Below are 13,692 nucleotides of genomic sequence, written 5' to 3'. Positions count from 1 at the left end.
TTCAGTAAAGCAAGACCACCTTTCAGCTTGCAATCTCTCCTGCCCAATGACCAGGTAAAGGTAAAGAGTTAACTGCTTCGTTACAACCTAGTTAATAAAGTTGAAGTTTGCTTCTTGCTCTGGCTGCACAGAGCAGGTGTGTCTCAACTCCACAATCTAAATTTTGTCACAGAGTTGTCAGATGAGAAAAAGCAAAGTTTGACACAAGTTATAGACACTCTATGTATATGTGTATATAGAGAGATATATAAATATGTATATATCTATATGTGTTATAGTCCTCTGACAMAAGGCATCCCACTGCTATAGCAGTTAGCAGTTATAGTAATTAGTATTTGAAAATGTTGCTCTGCTCACAAAGAAATAACCCATTGTCTGGTGAACAGCAGTTGTAATAACACAGGCAGAGAGGTTTCTCATACACATCCTGCATTTGAAAGCTTTATTTGTTTTCCTTATCAAACTGACTACCTCAAATGCCTTCTCCTAAGGAGCAAAACTACAAAAGGCAGCGTCGTCCTCTRCTTGCGCTAAGCACTAGGGTGCTATAAAGGGATTACAGCGTGCCCCGGATCAGGTGAGTGCAGAAAGTTATGTAAGCTTTRGGATGTTAGACTTGCTTAATTTTAAAAGTGCAGACACCAAATGTGAAGATTGATCCAAAAATATTAGTCTTAAAATGTAGTAACTATAAAAATGCACATCTCTCCATATCTACATGGACAGCAATTATACATTATAAACCAATATTTCAGCACAGATTAAAACCAGAACGCATTTATTTGCTGATTAAGCCAACAGATAAACAAATGTGTCACTGCAAAAATCACTTTAAAATAAAACTTGAACAAATGAGCAAGCAAAACTGGCATATATTAACGAGAAAATTAATCACCTTTACTCTTTGCTTATGATGAACTTAAGGATAGCTAGGATGAAGTGACCATGTTTATTTCTGTAAATTTATTAAAACATTAAAATAACCTACTCCTAATGCAGTTCAAAGAAATRTATTTCTCTCTAAAAAGGAGGCAGAGAAGTGAAAGGGATGTGCATAACAGCCCCAAAATATCAACAAGCATGAACAYGATGAAGCCTGAAGATACCAGAACATCAGGAATGCTATTTTCACGGGACGGCCTCAGGCAATCAACWATTTATCTGCCAACATGATAAAAAAAGTCAACACAGTTTACAGAAGATAAGGTAGAAACAGCTAGAAAGGGCCAGCAGAAAGACATCTGTTTTGCAGCAGTAAAGAAAACAAAGACGCAAGGATGATTTCTAGAAAAATTAACACCTGAGAGACAGCCAATGCAAAGAAAGGGAAATATCAAAGTACTTAAAAATCGTGAGTATTGGCCAAGCTCAGAAACTCAGTAAAACACAACAACGCAACATTAAAAGTCAAGAGGAAGAAATGGATGTTTGAAGGCACTGAATAAGGACTTCCTAAGAAGACTATTGCAAATTGGAAATCGCCATAGAGAAGGCAAAACACCGGTACAAGCTTATGAAGGGCACTGCCTTGGTATTTTTTCAGTTCCAGTAACTCCTGACTCGAGCTATGTATCACAAGAATACATGAAGCTACCACAATAGAACTGTGCGCTTTGGGTAAAAAATAAGCTGCAACAATAAATGCAGCTCTCATTTCAAAATTTATACATTTCTAGAAAATTAGCAGTTCTGGTTTTAATTCCTAAGCCTACCGATGGGAGTGAAAGGAAATTCAGAGGAATCCTTTACAAAYATAAAACTACATTACAAACATGTTCTCCCATACACAACTTACTTGTCATAGTGGTTTTAATTATTTTACTGAATTGGCTTTCTCCATCTGCAGGAAGTCTTTTCCATGGCTAACATATCTCATTAAATAAAGGCTGTTTAGTTATTGCAGAATATGAGAATCCCAATATGACTGAGGTTGGAAGAGACCTCTAGAGATCATCTAGTCCAACCCCCTGCTCCAGCAGGGACACCCAGAGCACGGGGCGGCATCCAGGCGGGTGTGGAAGATCTCCAGAGAAGGAGACTCCACAGCCTCCCTGGACAGCCTGTGCCAGGGCTCTGGCACCCTCACAGGGAAGATGCTTCCCTTCTTTGACAACAGAGCTTCCTCTGTTTCAGCTTCAGCCTCTCGCCCTATTTCTTGGCACCATTGAAAATAGTCCGGCCCCATCCTTTTGACACCCTCCCTTCAGATATTTGTATACACTGATAACATCCTCTCAGCCTCCTCTTCTCCAGGCTGAACAGGCCTAGCTCTCTTCATCTTTCCCATAGCAGAGATGCTCCAGTCCTCTTATCTTCATAGCCCTATGCTGAACTCTCTCCAGTAGCTCCACRTCCCTCCTATCCTGGGGAGCCCAGCACTGCCCCCARTACTCCAGGTGCGGCCTCACCAGAGCTGAGGAGAGGGGCAGGATCCCCTCYCTTGACCTGCTGGCAACACTCCTCCTGATGCAGCCAGGATCCCATTGGCCTTGTGTCACCAGCAAACTTGCCAAGGAGCCACTCTGTTCTTCACCCAGGCCACTGATGAGCAAGCTGAACAGGACTGAATGCAATACTGACCCTGGGGGACACCACTAGCTACAGGCCTCCAACTAGACTTGCACCACTGATCACAAACATCTGAGCTCTGCCACTCAGCAAGCTCTCAGTCCACCTCACTGTCTGCACATCTGGCCCCTACTTTGAGCTTGCCGGAGAGGATCTTCTGGGAGATACTGTCAAAGCCTTGAGAGAGCCAAGGCAGACAATTCACTGATCTTATCTCYCTAGTCAGTTAGCCCATTAGTGAAGGCTACTCGCTTTGGTTAAGGGACTTCATGATGGCATCCAGCACAAGCTTTTCCATCACCTCTTCAGGGATGGAGGTGAAGCTGAACCTGAAGCAGTCCCAGGGTTGCCTGGGTCCTCCTTCTTGCTCTTCTGGAAGACTACAGTGACATTTGTGTTCTTCTAGCCCCCAGGTCCTCTTCAAGACCTTTCAAGGGCATCAAAAGTGGCTTAGCAACTATAGTAGCCTGCTTCCTCCACACTTTTAGGTACATCCCATCAGGGCTCATAGATTTATGGATCAYTCATTTAGCATGTTATTTTAACTTAGAAAAATACCTTTTTGCAAAATAGCTGTTAAGTGTTCTCCTAGTAGTTGCTTCTCCACGCAGGCAATCAGTGGTTTCCTAAATAAGGCAAGAAAAGTATATTAGAAGTACTAGAGTATAAGCAAATAGCCACCTATTGCAGCATACTTGTTAATAGCTTACATTATTATATTTCTGCATATTAATTTATGCAGAGGTTAATTAAGACAAAAACATCCTATGTCATACAAGTTAAAGAAGAAAACAATAAACCATGTATGATCAATACATTCAATTTAGATCGGACCAAGAAATAGCAGTAGGTTCTGCTTAACGTTTTTYAGAGGTTAGTAGAATAAAGAAATGTCTAACACCTGAAGGGATAAAGATACAGTTTTATTATTGTTTACCACACACCAGCAAAAGTCAAAAGGAATCGACTGATCATTCCCCTTCCAACACAAGGCCTGGCACTATCAACAACAGTATCAAGTGCCAGGCTTAAAATAAAGCGACTTATCATACAGGGGCTAGTGCAAGGCTGAGCTCCTTGCCAACAATGTCATAGGTGGAAAAGGCTGTGTGGATCCCAGGGGAGATGGCATGAGCATTTCAAGGAGCTTCACTAGGTTATATTGAACAGGAAAGCTACATCAGGTTGAGAAAAATCACCTGAGGTGAAAAACAGGCAGAAGCTCGAAGGGTATCAGGGAATGGTATGACATACACTTACTCTATTCTTACTTTCCCTGGGTGGTCACAAAACATTAATTAGACCTTTATTCTGAACGGATGAGGCTGTTTTATGTTCACTTGCATGCACCCTGAAACATCCAGCTATTGCCATCTACAGCTGCTCTCCCCAACACCAGAAGGATTCGAGGTTAAGCAAAACTAACCCTTTGTCCTAGAAGACATACTGTACCTACATAGGAAACATGGATTATTGCTCCGCTTGAGACTGGGCGCACTCCTTCCTGGCAAGCAGACAGAGGCAACGACTTCATCTCGACTGCTAGCTGACAAGGCAGCCTCAACGCACCTCCTGGATCACTTCCATGTCAAGGTCAAACCTAGCAGCTAAATCTAACATCCTTACTGCTCTCTTCACACGTTCACAGAGAGACAGTGCGACTCGAGGACCACAACTTCAGGAATTGCTTTCTTTTAATCCAAAGAAATGAAACCGGTGCAAAGCCTTCTAACAGCAMGTTTTCAGCCTTTGCCTAAAGGCTACGCTCAAAGCAAGGATCCGCTGTGTATCTAGGCACTCTGGAAATATTAAATCAACTTTTTATTTAACCTCTAAGCAAATTTATACGCATATATATGCTTTAACTTTATACAAAAAAGGTAGTTCTACAGTATTTCAATGGGATTGACTTTGCTTATTAAAGCTAGACACCCTGCATTTACAGAAAGAAAATTCATATCAAGATATGCAACACCAACACCTACAAAGCACGTGTTAGTGTTATATATACAATTAYGTGTGCACATATAAAGAAATTAGTAAAAAGATTTTTATTCAGCATTATCCTTTTAACATTCAATTGGATGTCGATAGAATTTAATGTCAATATGTCACCTAGACAYGTGGGAGAAGAAAAAAACAATTCTGATTCAATTCCAATTGGCCGGTTCTAATCGGCTAAGCTCTTAAATAAAAAAGATATAGCAGAAACATAAKGCAGGTCAGGCAGTTTTACAGCCTGTCAGCAATGCCTCTCCTTCCYGAGCTGTTCTTACCCCTCATAAAACACCAGCTTAGCCCAAGTGAAAGAGGAACAAGCTGCCTTGCACAATGCAGGGGCAGTAGCTGCAGCAAAGCTGATCTACTGTAAAACCCCATCCTGCCTACCCATAAATACCCTTCCTGTTCTCTAACCTATGTCAATATTTAACAACTCTTTTTGCCTAATGACTCTTCCCTTCAAGTGGTTTGCGGTTAAGCTTATTATCAGCACGTGAATGGTTAGGCACAGCCACTACTTTGATAATGCAAATTTGGGTTACTATACACAGTTTTGCTATTTTTACTTTACACTCAGACATCTTTCCGGAAAGGTTTGTTCCCTCCCACTACAAACTAACAAAACAAAACAAACCTGAATCAGATGCACTGTCAACACAATATCTGTAAAACAATATGGAAATAATCTCTATTTCTCTACAGGTGTGGATAATCACATTGATGCTTAACTTACACCAAGAACAACAAAACTTGCACTCACTGTGTGCTATGGTCTAAGTATGTTATTACTCTGTCTCCTTCTTCTTCTAAACGTTTATTAACATGGTGAAGATACTCTGGGACCTAGCAAGACAAGAAAATGCCAAGTTCAACCGTTAAGTATCAAAACATGAACGGCAGATAATCTTGTTGCATGACAATTACTTTAAACTACACATTTACATAGAGTAGRAATCAGGATTATTCCACCATAATTGTAATATATATATATAATTTATAGTTTTATTAATCAGTGTTCCATCATATTAGAAGTGTTGTAAGTATACTCATTAGAATATTATGACTTGTCAGAAAGGCACAGAAATTTGAGGATTTGGGGGAAGAAATGRTATTTTTCCTCAAAACCCCAATGAGTTCAGCAAGTCCCTAAAATATCACAGGGCAGAGTTTCAGGTGGTGGGAACCACACAGCCCTGCWAATTCAGGGACAGTTTCTCCAGCAGGGCATCTAACCCTATGAAGTGTAAGCATGTATTACAACAAACACAGGTAATTCAAGCTCCAAACGACCAAAACACACAGGCATACACGCATGACTATATATACACAYAKRYMTRTGTGTATATATGTGCAAATACATATGCACAAACACATATATGTGCATGYGAGGACACATGTACATTTATACAATTTATAAATTAGAGTCTTATTCCTTTTGTTTTCTACAGAGCCTTCTGCTGGGTGCATAAAAGCAGCAAGACTCTTCAAAGCAAGTTAATCTCAAGTCCCAGGGCAATTCCAAGGAATGAGGTGAATGAAACAGGAATAAACACAAAAATTCACCTCAGTGCAAATTATTTTCAGATAATAATGATTTCAGAGTGTGTTGATTTGCAGTTTCAGAATTATCCTCATTTACAGGCTGCCCACTTGCATAATTTTATCTCAAGAGCACAGAAAACAAAAATCTCATGTCTATTTAATAAGCAGTATAAACAAAATAGCAAAACAAATGCTACAAAAAAGTTGTTTATTTGAGTTTTAAACACAAAACACAAAATGAATGACCCTAATAGACATATTGCAGCTCTCAGGCAGGATACTGTGATGGCACACTTGGAAGCTTTGTGTGCATACACATTTTCTGGTACTGTGTCTTTAGCTACACAAAATATCACTGAGTTTCTGCAATATTAAACACATATTTAAAACTTCAAGACAGATTAGGTTCTGTTCTTCCATTAGATATAATACTGTGGTTCCCACATTAAGTCTGTGGAAATGTGTGCCCAGGTGGCAGTGACATTCATTTAACACCCTATGGTGCTATAAAGGCTTCTCCCTTGAGTCCAAAGCACATTAAACTAACACACAAACAATTAGCTATAGCAGGCACTTACCTCTCTTTCTTGCATTAATCTTTGGCCCTCAGCTGCATATAAGCAATTTGTCTCCTCCAAAAACCTCTGTTCAAACGATTCCTTATAAACCTGTTTAATAAATTATTTACATTAAGCTGCCATTAACAGTAGCATATTTTCAAGTGCCAGGCATAGAGGACAAGTAATATCTCGAGAACGCCCACAGCTATGAAAAAGTGTGAGATTAACATTATAGAAACACAGATGTTCCTTGTTTACCACTAGCTTTAGAGTGACTGAGATCAGTGCTGACTTCCCAAAGCAGCAATAGTGCATTTCAATCATCATTAGATTGTCTAAATAGACAGGCTTCTATTTAAGACACCCAGAGCAACACTAGCACCCAACAAAACAGCTCAGTAAGAGCATCCAATCCTCCTCAGCTCAAGACTCCTGCTGGTATTTTTGTGGCAAAGATAATATTCCAATTAGTGGCACAAATCAGGTAATTCCTGTCAGTAACAATTCTTCAGAACAACACTGATGTACTAATTGAGGTCAGCCAGGTTTATCTTGGTGGCCCTAAACAAAGAAAAATGTGTTATAGCAGAGAAAGTGAATTGCCTTTCTCTGGTGAAGGAACAAGGTGTTGCGCAAAAAAGGGCGCCAAGAACAATCATAAACACGGAAAAAAAATGTGTAATGGTTTACATTGTTGTGTAATGGTTTACATTGTTTAAGAACAGATGGGAGATAAGTTAAAACAGACTTACTATAAATAACATATAGAAATATTTTGTAACATATATGTAAAACAGCTCAAGCAGCCTGAAGACGGAAGCTTAGGAATAGCACGTAAATAAAGGGACAGATGGGAGTGGGGAAGAAGTACTTGAAAGAGGTGGAAGAATAAAAAAATACATTCTCTAAAAGATAGACTYTAAAATTCGTCATTACATTCTGACTCATTTTTTCTTACGGACTTTTAGAAGTTTGTGTTTTTCAATGCTTCAAACTTAAATAAATGCTCAGCGTGCATTCAGAGTGCCACAGTTCACTCACCATCACAAGCAGACACAGCCTCATTACCTCACCCTTCTACTCTCTACACAAGCTCCACATTCAGCAAGACCTAATTGCAGATTTTGTTCAGTACCTTTCTTCAGAACAAATGGAGCAACCTTAGAGACTGTGCACTAACATGACAAGGCGTGAAACTGGTACGATACCACATAAACATCTAGAACAAGAAATATCTTAGAATAAGATTTATGTGAGCACAAACCAACTTTAAGTTGCGTGGGTAGAAAATTAATAAATAAAATTATATATTTATAATATTAAATTATAAATATAAATAATAATCAAAARTTATAAATAATGAGTATAAAAATATTATGGGTATATTGAAACACAGAAAGTTTCATCTCCATATGGGCAAGAACTTCTTCACTGTGAGGGTGACAAAGCCCTGGCACAGGCTGCCCAGGGAGCCTGTGGAGTCTCCTTCTCTGGAGATCTTCCAGACCCACCTGGATGCCGCCCTGTGCCCCGTGCTCTGGGTGTCCCTGCTGGAGCAGGGGGTTGGACTAGATGATCTCTAGAGGCCCCTTCCAACCTCAGCCATTCTGGGATTCTGTGCAYCTAATTCTCTAAAATACAGGGATGAATAGAAGCACAACCGTTTTCAAACAAAATACCAAAATTTGCTTATTGAATCCATCCTTTGCCAGAAGCTAAGCTAACTTCTCTGAGACACAGAGATCCTTCACTACAGRACCTCCCAGGCTTACAAGTACATCTCTGCTTCACAATACAGAGGTAAGAGTAGGCTAGGAATAGGYAGGTAAGGTAAGGATACAGAGGTAAGGATAGGCTAGGGATACAATAAAAGAACAAGTCAAATTACATTAGGTTACCTAGTGAAGAGAGAAAATTACGTTTTTGAACCAAAGAACGAGATGTCACAATAATATCCAGTACTGCAAGTTTATAATACAGGAGAATTTAGCTCTTGATTTTGCAGCATACATTGCTGAATGGATAAGGGTAAAAATTAAAGCATCTTCAAAAAAAAAAAAAAAGCATTTAGAAAAAAAATGGGAATAATGCACAAATCATATTCACCTCTTCTAGCATGCAGAATTATCACTGCATGATCTGAAAAAAAATCATTAACTTAATTTTTTCTTTGCTCTCAGGACAGAATAATTACAGTTATTAGTATTTCTGGTTAGTATTTCTGATATCTTAAAGACAATTACGGAYGAGAAGTCAGGAGGGTTAATGTAAAAGACAGAAATGCAAGTAGGCTGCCTGACTAAAAAGGGCTATTTAGCAGTCTTTTATGAAGTCCACCTCCTCATAAAGGTTTTTAAACCTTACTCTGTTTCCAAATGGTGTAAATCACCTGCGAATAGAGCAAGCTAAACACCTGGTAAGAAAAGACAGCCTCTAAGTTTTACCATGCATCACACGCGAAGGCTGCAGCGTTCAGAAGGCTGATCCAACATTGATCAGAGGCCAAAACACACCAGAGTCAAGAGGACATTTATTATTTCGTTTGGTAACTTCTCAGGTATTGTAAGGGAAAATACCATGAAGTTACAGACTGACCATATCAGACTGAAAACAGTTGCCTGAACTTTGCATTTTGCTCCACTCGTGGCCGTTGTACCAGGAACTTGTCGACAYGGCCGTGCTTTTGTGAGACAGTCCCATGATTTGGGCTATGAAAAGCCTTTTTACAGTGACTAAGGTGGTTCATTTTTTGTTGCTACAGTTATCCTGCACTACAATTAAAAAAGTGCTCAAGTAAGACAAAATATCACACATATTAGAAGGCTTACAAATCAGTTGTTTCATATAAGGAGGCCGCTACCTCAGCTAAAAGGCAGGAAAATAAGAGGTCTCACAAATACGGAATGAAAGACTGTGCACAGGGCAAAGGGAGCTGCTTCTTAATCTAAAAGCTGGATTTTGAACCACGTTTGTTAGAAGATTAAAAYGATGACCTATGTTGAAGGGCCACCCTAGGCAAGCCCCGAGGCTGCTTCTGAAGGCCAGGCCTGCTGCACTCACCTGCAGATCAGAGAGCATGCTCAACAAACTGCGCAGCAAGCTTCTGTCCACAGCTTCGCCGTTCCGTTCTCGCTCAATCAGCAGGAGGATTCCATCGATAGTCTTGTTTTGAACTTGTTTATCACTAATAACGTGATTCCTAAACAATTCCAGACCCATATCCCTGCATGAATATCAGAAATGAATAAATTACTTTAAGTTYGTCTGCTCCGGAGATGCTTCGTTTGTAAAATCTGTATCTTAGTTTGGGAAAAAAATATATATACATAATATACACATACATACTATAGAAAGAGAGAATATATTAATGGTTTATATATTTCATTTTAAACTGCCCATGAAGAAAACTATGATAAGATTTCCTTAAAAATACCTGGCCCTATACTACAAGATGCATATGGTTCAACTGAAAACAAGGAACAGTCYGTCTATATTTCACACAATAGACTGTATCATTCCCTTTAATTAAAAGGATTATTACTATAAAAATAATAAAAATTTGAACATACATCTTAGTATAAGATTCCCCAGTACCAACCTACATGTAATTTATCAAGAGCATGAAGTCTGTATGTTTAGGAGCTTATGATCACCTAAGTCACATTCATGTTTCATACTCAGATGATGAGAAGGTGCCTCTGTGTCTCCCCATAACGAAGTCAATCATTAAATGTCATCATCAACAGAAGAACTCTCTATAAAACTTGTTTCCTACAGCTTTTTCGTAAGTGGCAGGTCAAATGGTAGTTTCAGAGCTCAAGAGGGAAAAAAAGATACAACGTATGACTAGCCCTCTTTGCTGGCACACAACTTAAAAGGCAGCAGAAAGAAGATTCTTTTATATAAGGACCAGAAAAAGGTGAAGAAAAAATTCTGCAGAGGCCAGAAAAAAATAGAAAAGATTTCATGTTCCACAGAACTACGTAGACGTGGGAGAGGGACGCCAGACTCAAACAGTGCAAGGGATTCCTGTGAGCTCCGAAGTAACTAAGGCAGGGAAAAGGCATGTGGGAGCGAGTAATTGTATCGGAGAGTTTTGACAACACCTGGGTTGTTTCCTTTAGTGGTATAAAATGACCCTCAAGAGTGAACCTGAAAAACAGGTACCCAAAGCTATGGGCACAGTAGGCTTAACGTAGAGGATCTGGGGTTGCTGACCTTAATCTCAAAGCTCTGAGCCATGGGTTTCAGCTCTCCAAGGCCAGTGTTGGGAAGATCATCTGCATCTTGTAAATATACCTGACTTAATTTAAAAAGATCTCAGAGAGCAAGAAGTCAAAGCTTGAATTCTGCCAGAATCAGGAGCACCTAAAGTAATGCTGGTCCATCACTGAGGCCACCACAGTAGGCAAAGGTGCCTTCCCATATAGACAGCTTCACCTAAGTTGTAACTCCTACAAATTTATGTATGTCCTAACTTCTGAGCATATGTTCCCTGAGCTTGTTGTCCTTGCACTTCATAAGGAATATTCCTGGAGAAGGAGGAAATGACACGTGCATATATAGACATATAAAATTCCATAAATTAACAAAAACTTTGCAGACCTACTACACCATTCAAAAAGTAAAATAAAAATCAATCTTTATAAATACAATAACATATTCAAACTCTAAAAATTACAAAGGAATACGTACACAGATACCTACCATATAGAAGGCAACATTGAATTCTGAAGTACGTATGTGCGATCCAAAAACAAGAAAATGCTTCTGATCATGATCTGAAAAAATTATGAGTTACAGAAAAAAGAAATCTTTTCACCAATACATGGCATTTTAAATTATGAAGTAACTTATACATACACATGTACCTTAATTGCTGATGTATCTATTCTCAGCTTTGGGTGATTTATATAGCTGCTGCTGTGTAATTTATTGCTCTTAATACTGTCTAAGCACCATGACTAATCAGCACTACCAAGCATATTCCAGACAGTTTCCAAATTCATAAACTGTATAATTATTRGCCTTTTATGAGATCTAGTGCATTAAAATACATTAGCCTTTCAAGCAGTAGCACAGAGACTTTCAGTAAACATCCTGAAATAGCTCCTGTCTTGCTTTTTAAATGAGACACTTTAAGCAGAGGTAGGTATAAGCCAGGCACTAGAGCTTTTCAAAATGAAAGTTCATGGTTAAAATTTATGAGAAAGATTCCCTTGTAAGGGAGAAGACTGTATGAAATTATTATCTCTTTTCTTCTTTAAGAATGCCAGGAGGGGGGGGGTTCTCTTTAGCTTCTCCCTCCTTCTCATTCGAGGCCCAACTTGAAGGATGCCCATGCAAGGGCTCCCCAGCTTTCAGCTCAGCACGGGAGCAACCCGGGCTGCTGCCACGGCTCTGGGCCACCCACAGCAGCTTCCATAGCCACTGGCCACCTGCTGCTCCCTCCGAGGTCTCTGCCTTTCCCTCGGGTGCTGGCCAAGCAGGTCAGCCCATGCAGCTCCCAGCCAAACATATTAAAACAGAATAGCAATGACACTGATTTTTTCCTTTTTTGTTTTCCCCCTCTTCTTTTTTTCCCCCTGACACTTTCCACTGCTTTATTCCAGATTAAAAGCACATCCCTCTGCCCATCCCCCTCAGGAGAGGAGGGTATTTCCAGGGATGAAAATAAAAATTCAGCTATTTGGGGCTTCTGTAATCAAAGCTAAACACAATTAAGAATTGTATTCTTAATGTATTCTTCTGCTCTAGAATTATGATGATGTATTTTTAAAAGGACAACTCCACAAATTCTTTCTGAATACTCTTTCTGAAAGAGTATTTTTTACTATAACTTTATTCACTGTGGAAGCAGGAGACAGGATGAGGAGAGAGAGACCTTAAACTTTTTTTTTTTTAATTTCCTTTTCCTTAAGCCTACAATCAGGATATTCGCCTCTGCCTTGCAAAAGGGAAAAGTCACAAATAATCCAGCTGGTGGGGCTATCTGAAACTAAAGATCAGGATTCTTCACTTATTTAAAATTACCAGCAGTAAACAGCTTCAGCATAGTCAATTTGGCTTTTCTTTCCACTCCTGAAGGATGGGAGGTGTCTATACTTTTTTTTTCAGTGATATTTTATGAAAATGAAAGCTATGAGAGGCAAATAGGACAACTCAGCACAACACAGTTTCCCGTAGCCACCCTCCCCCATACCCTGAAAAATGAAAGTGAAAATCTATGCTGAAATTTGGAGGAGATACAACACACCTAAAATAAAACCTGCCTTTTTGCCAGGCCCCACATGCCAGGGATATGCATTCTGCTCAGTCACTCAACCTACCATTTGTCTGCAATGATCTTGCCAGCATTTATTTATCTTCTTTAAAAATAAAAGGCTATCCAGAGAATCTGTACAGCACCTATTAAGGAAATAACTTTGCCAGTCACTCTGGGGGGCCAAATCCTGGAGATGACCTTTGCCAGCAGGTCTGCTCCGTGGATCCGGCGGCATTCCTGGCACTGGCCTGGGGTGAATGGTTAACTGCAAGGCCTGTGCCCAGCAGAAGGGCTGGCACTTCTCCAAAGTGCCTGTTCCCAAGCACTGACACCCGCTGCTCTTCAGGAACACCATCTAGTGGCTGTGCTGCCTGAATTCCACGCAGATTTTAGCGAGAAACCCCAACAGTGCCAAAATCAACCTTATCACCAGCTGAGGCTGGACTGAAAGGTTTATTTTCTTTGCTTAGGTAGTTCGCACTGGGCACAACCGGAGTGACCCTAATCTTTTAAAAGCAGTTACAGTTTTAATTGATCCTCCGTAAAYCCAAACGCTGAGCTTTTCACATACACTTCCAGGACTTCCCAAGTAAATTACCAAGTTTCTTCATCCCACAACAGATCCAGCTGTTATTTATGCTTTCAGAACTCTAACATACCCTATGAGTAAATCCAGACATGGTTTTACCTTCCTTTCATGCACAGTATCATCTTCAATCAACTCTGGACAAATCTGATTATTCTAATCTCATGTCC

General features: G+C 39.8%; 1 protein-coding gene across 1 annotated transcript in view; it reads right to left on the bottom strand.

Moving 5' to 3' along the window:
- Window positions 1–13,171, bottom strand: part of CUL4A (cullin 4A) — a 32,947-nt gene extending 19,776 nt beyond the window's left edge. The window contains exons 1-6 of the mRNA XM_026044287.1: window positions 13,001–13,171; window positions 11,379–11,452; window positions 9,732–9,894; window positions 6,690–6,779; window positions 5,330–5,412; window positions 3,127–3,194 (exon numbers count right to left, since the gene is read on the bottom strand). Coding sequence (XP_025900072.1) covers window positions 3,127–3,194; window positions 5,330–5,412; window positions 6,690–6,779; window positions 9,732–9,894; window positions 11,379–11,452; window positions 13,001–13,171 — 649 coding nt within the window. The remainder of the gene's footprint in view (window positions 1–3,126; window positions 3,195–5,329; window positions 5,413–6,689; window positions 6,780–9,731; window positions 9,895–11,378; window positions 11,453–13,000) is intronic.
- Between the last annotated feature and the right edge of the window lie 521 nt (window positions 13,172–13,692).

Source organism: Nothoprocta perdicaria, unplaced genomic scaffold (genome assembly GCF_003342845.1).
Source record: "Nothoprocta perdicaria isolate Ctin4 unplaced genomic scaffold, notPer1 scaffold_358, whole genome shotgun sequence".
NCBI lineage: Eukaryota > Metazoa > Chordata > Aves > Tinamiformes > Tinamidae > Nothoprocta > Nothoprocta perdicaria.
Note: the sequence above shows the minus strand (reverse complement) of the source record. Positions and strands in the feature narration are given on the sequence as shown.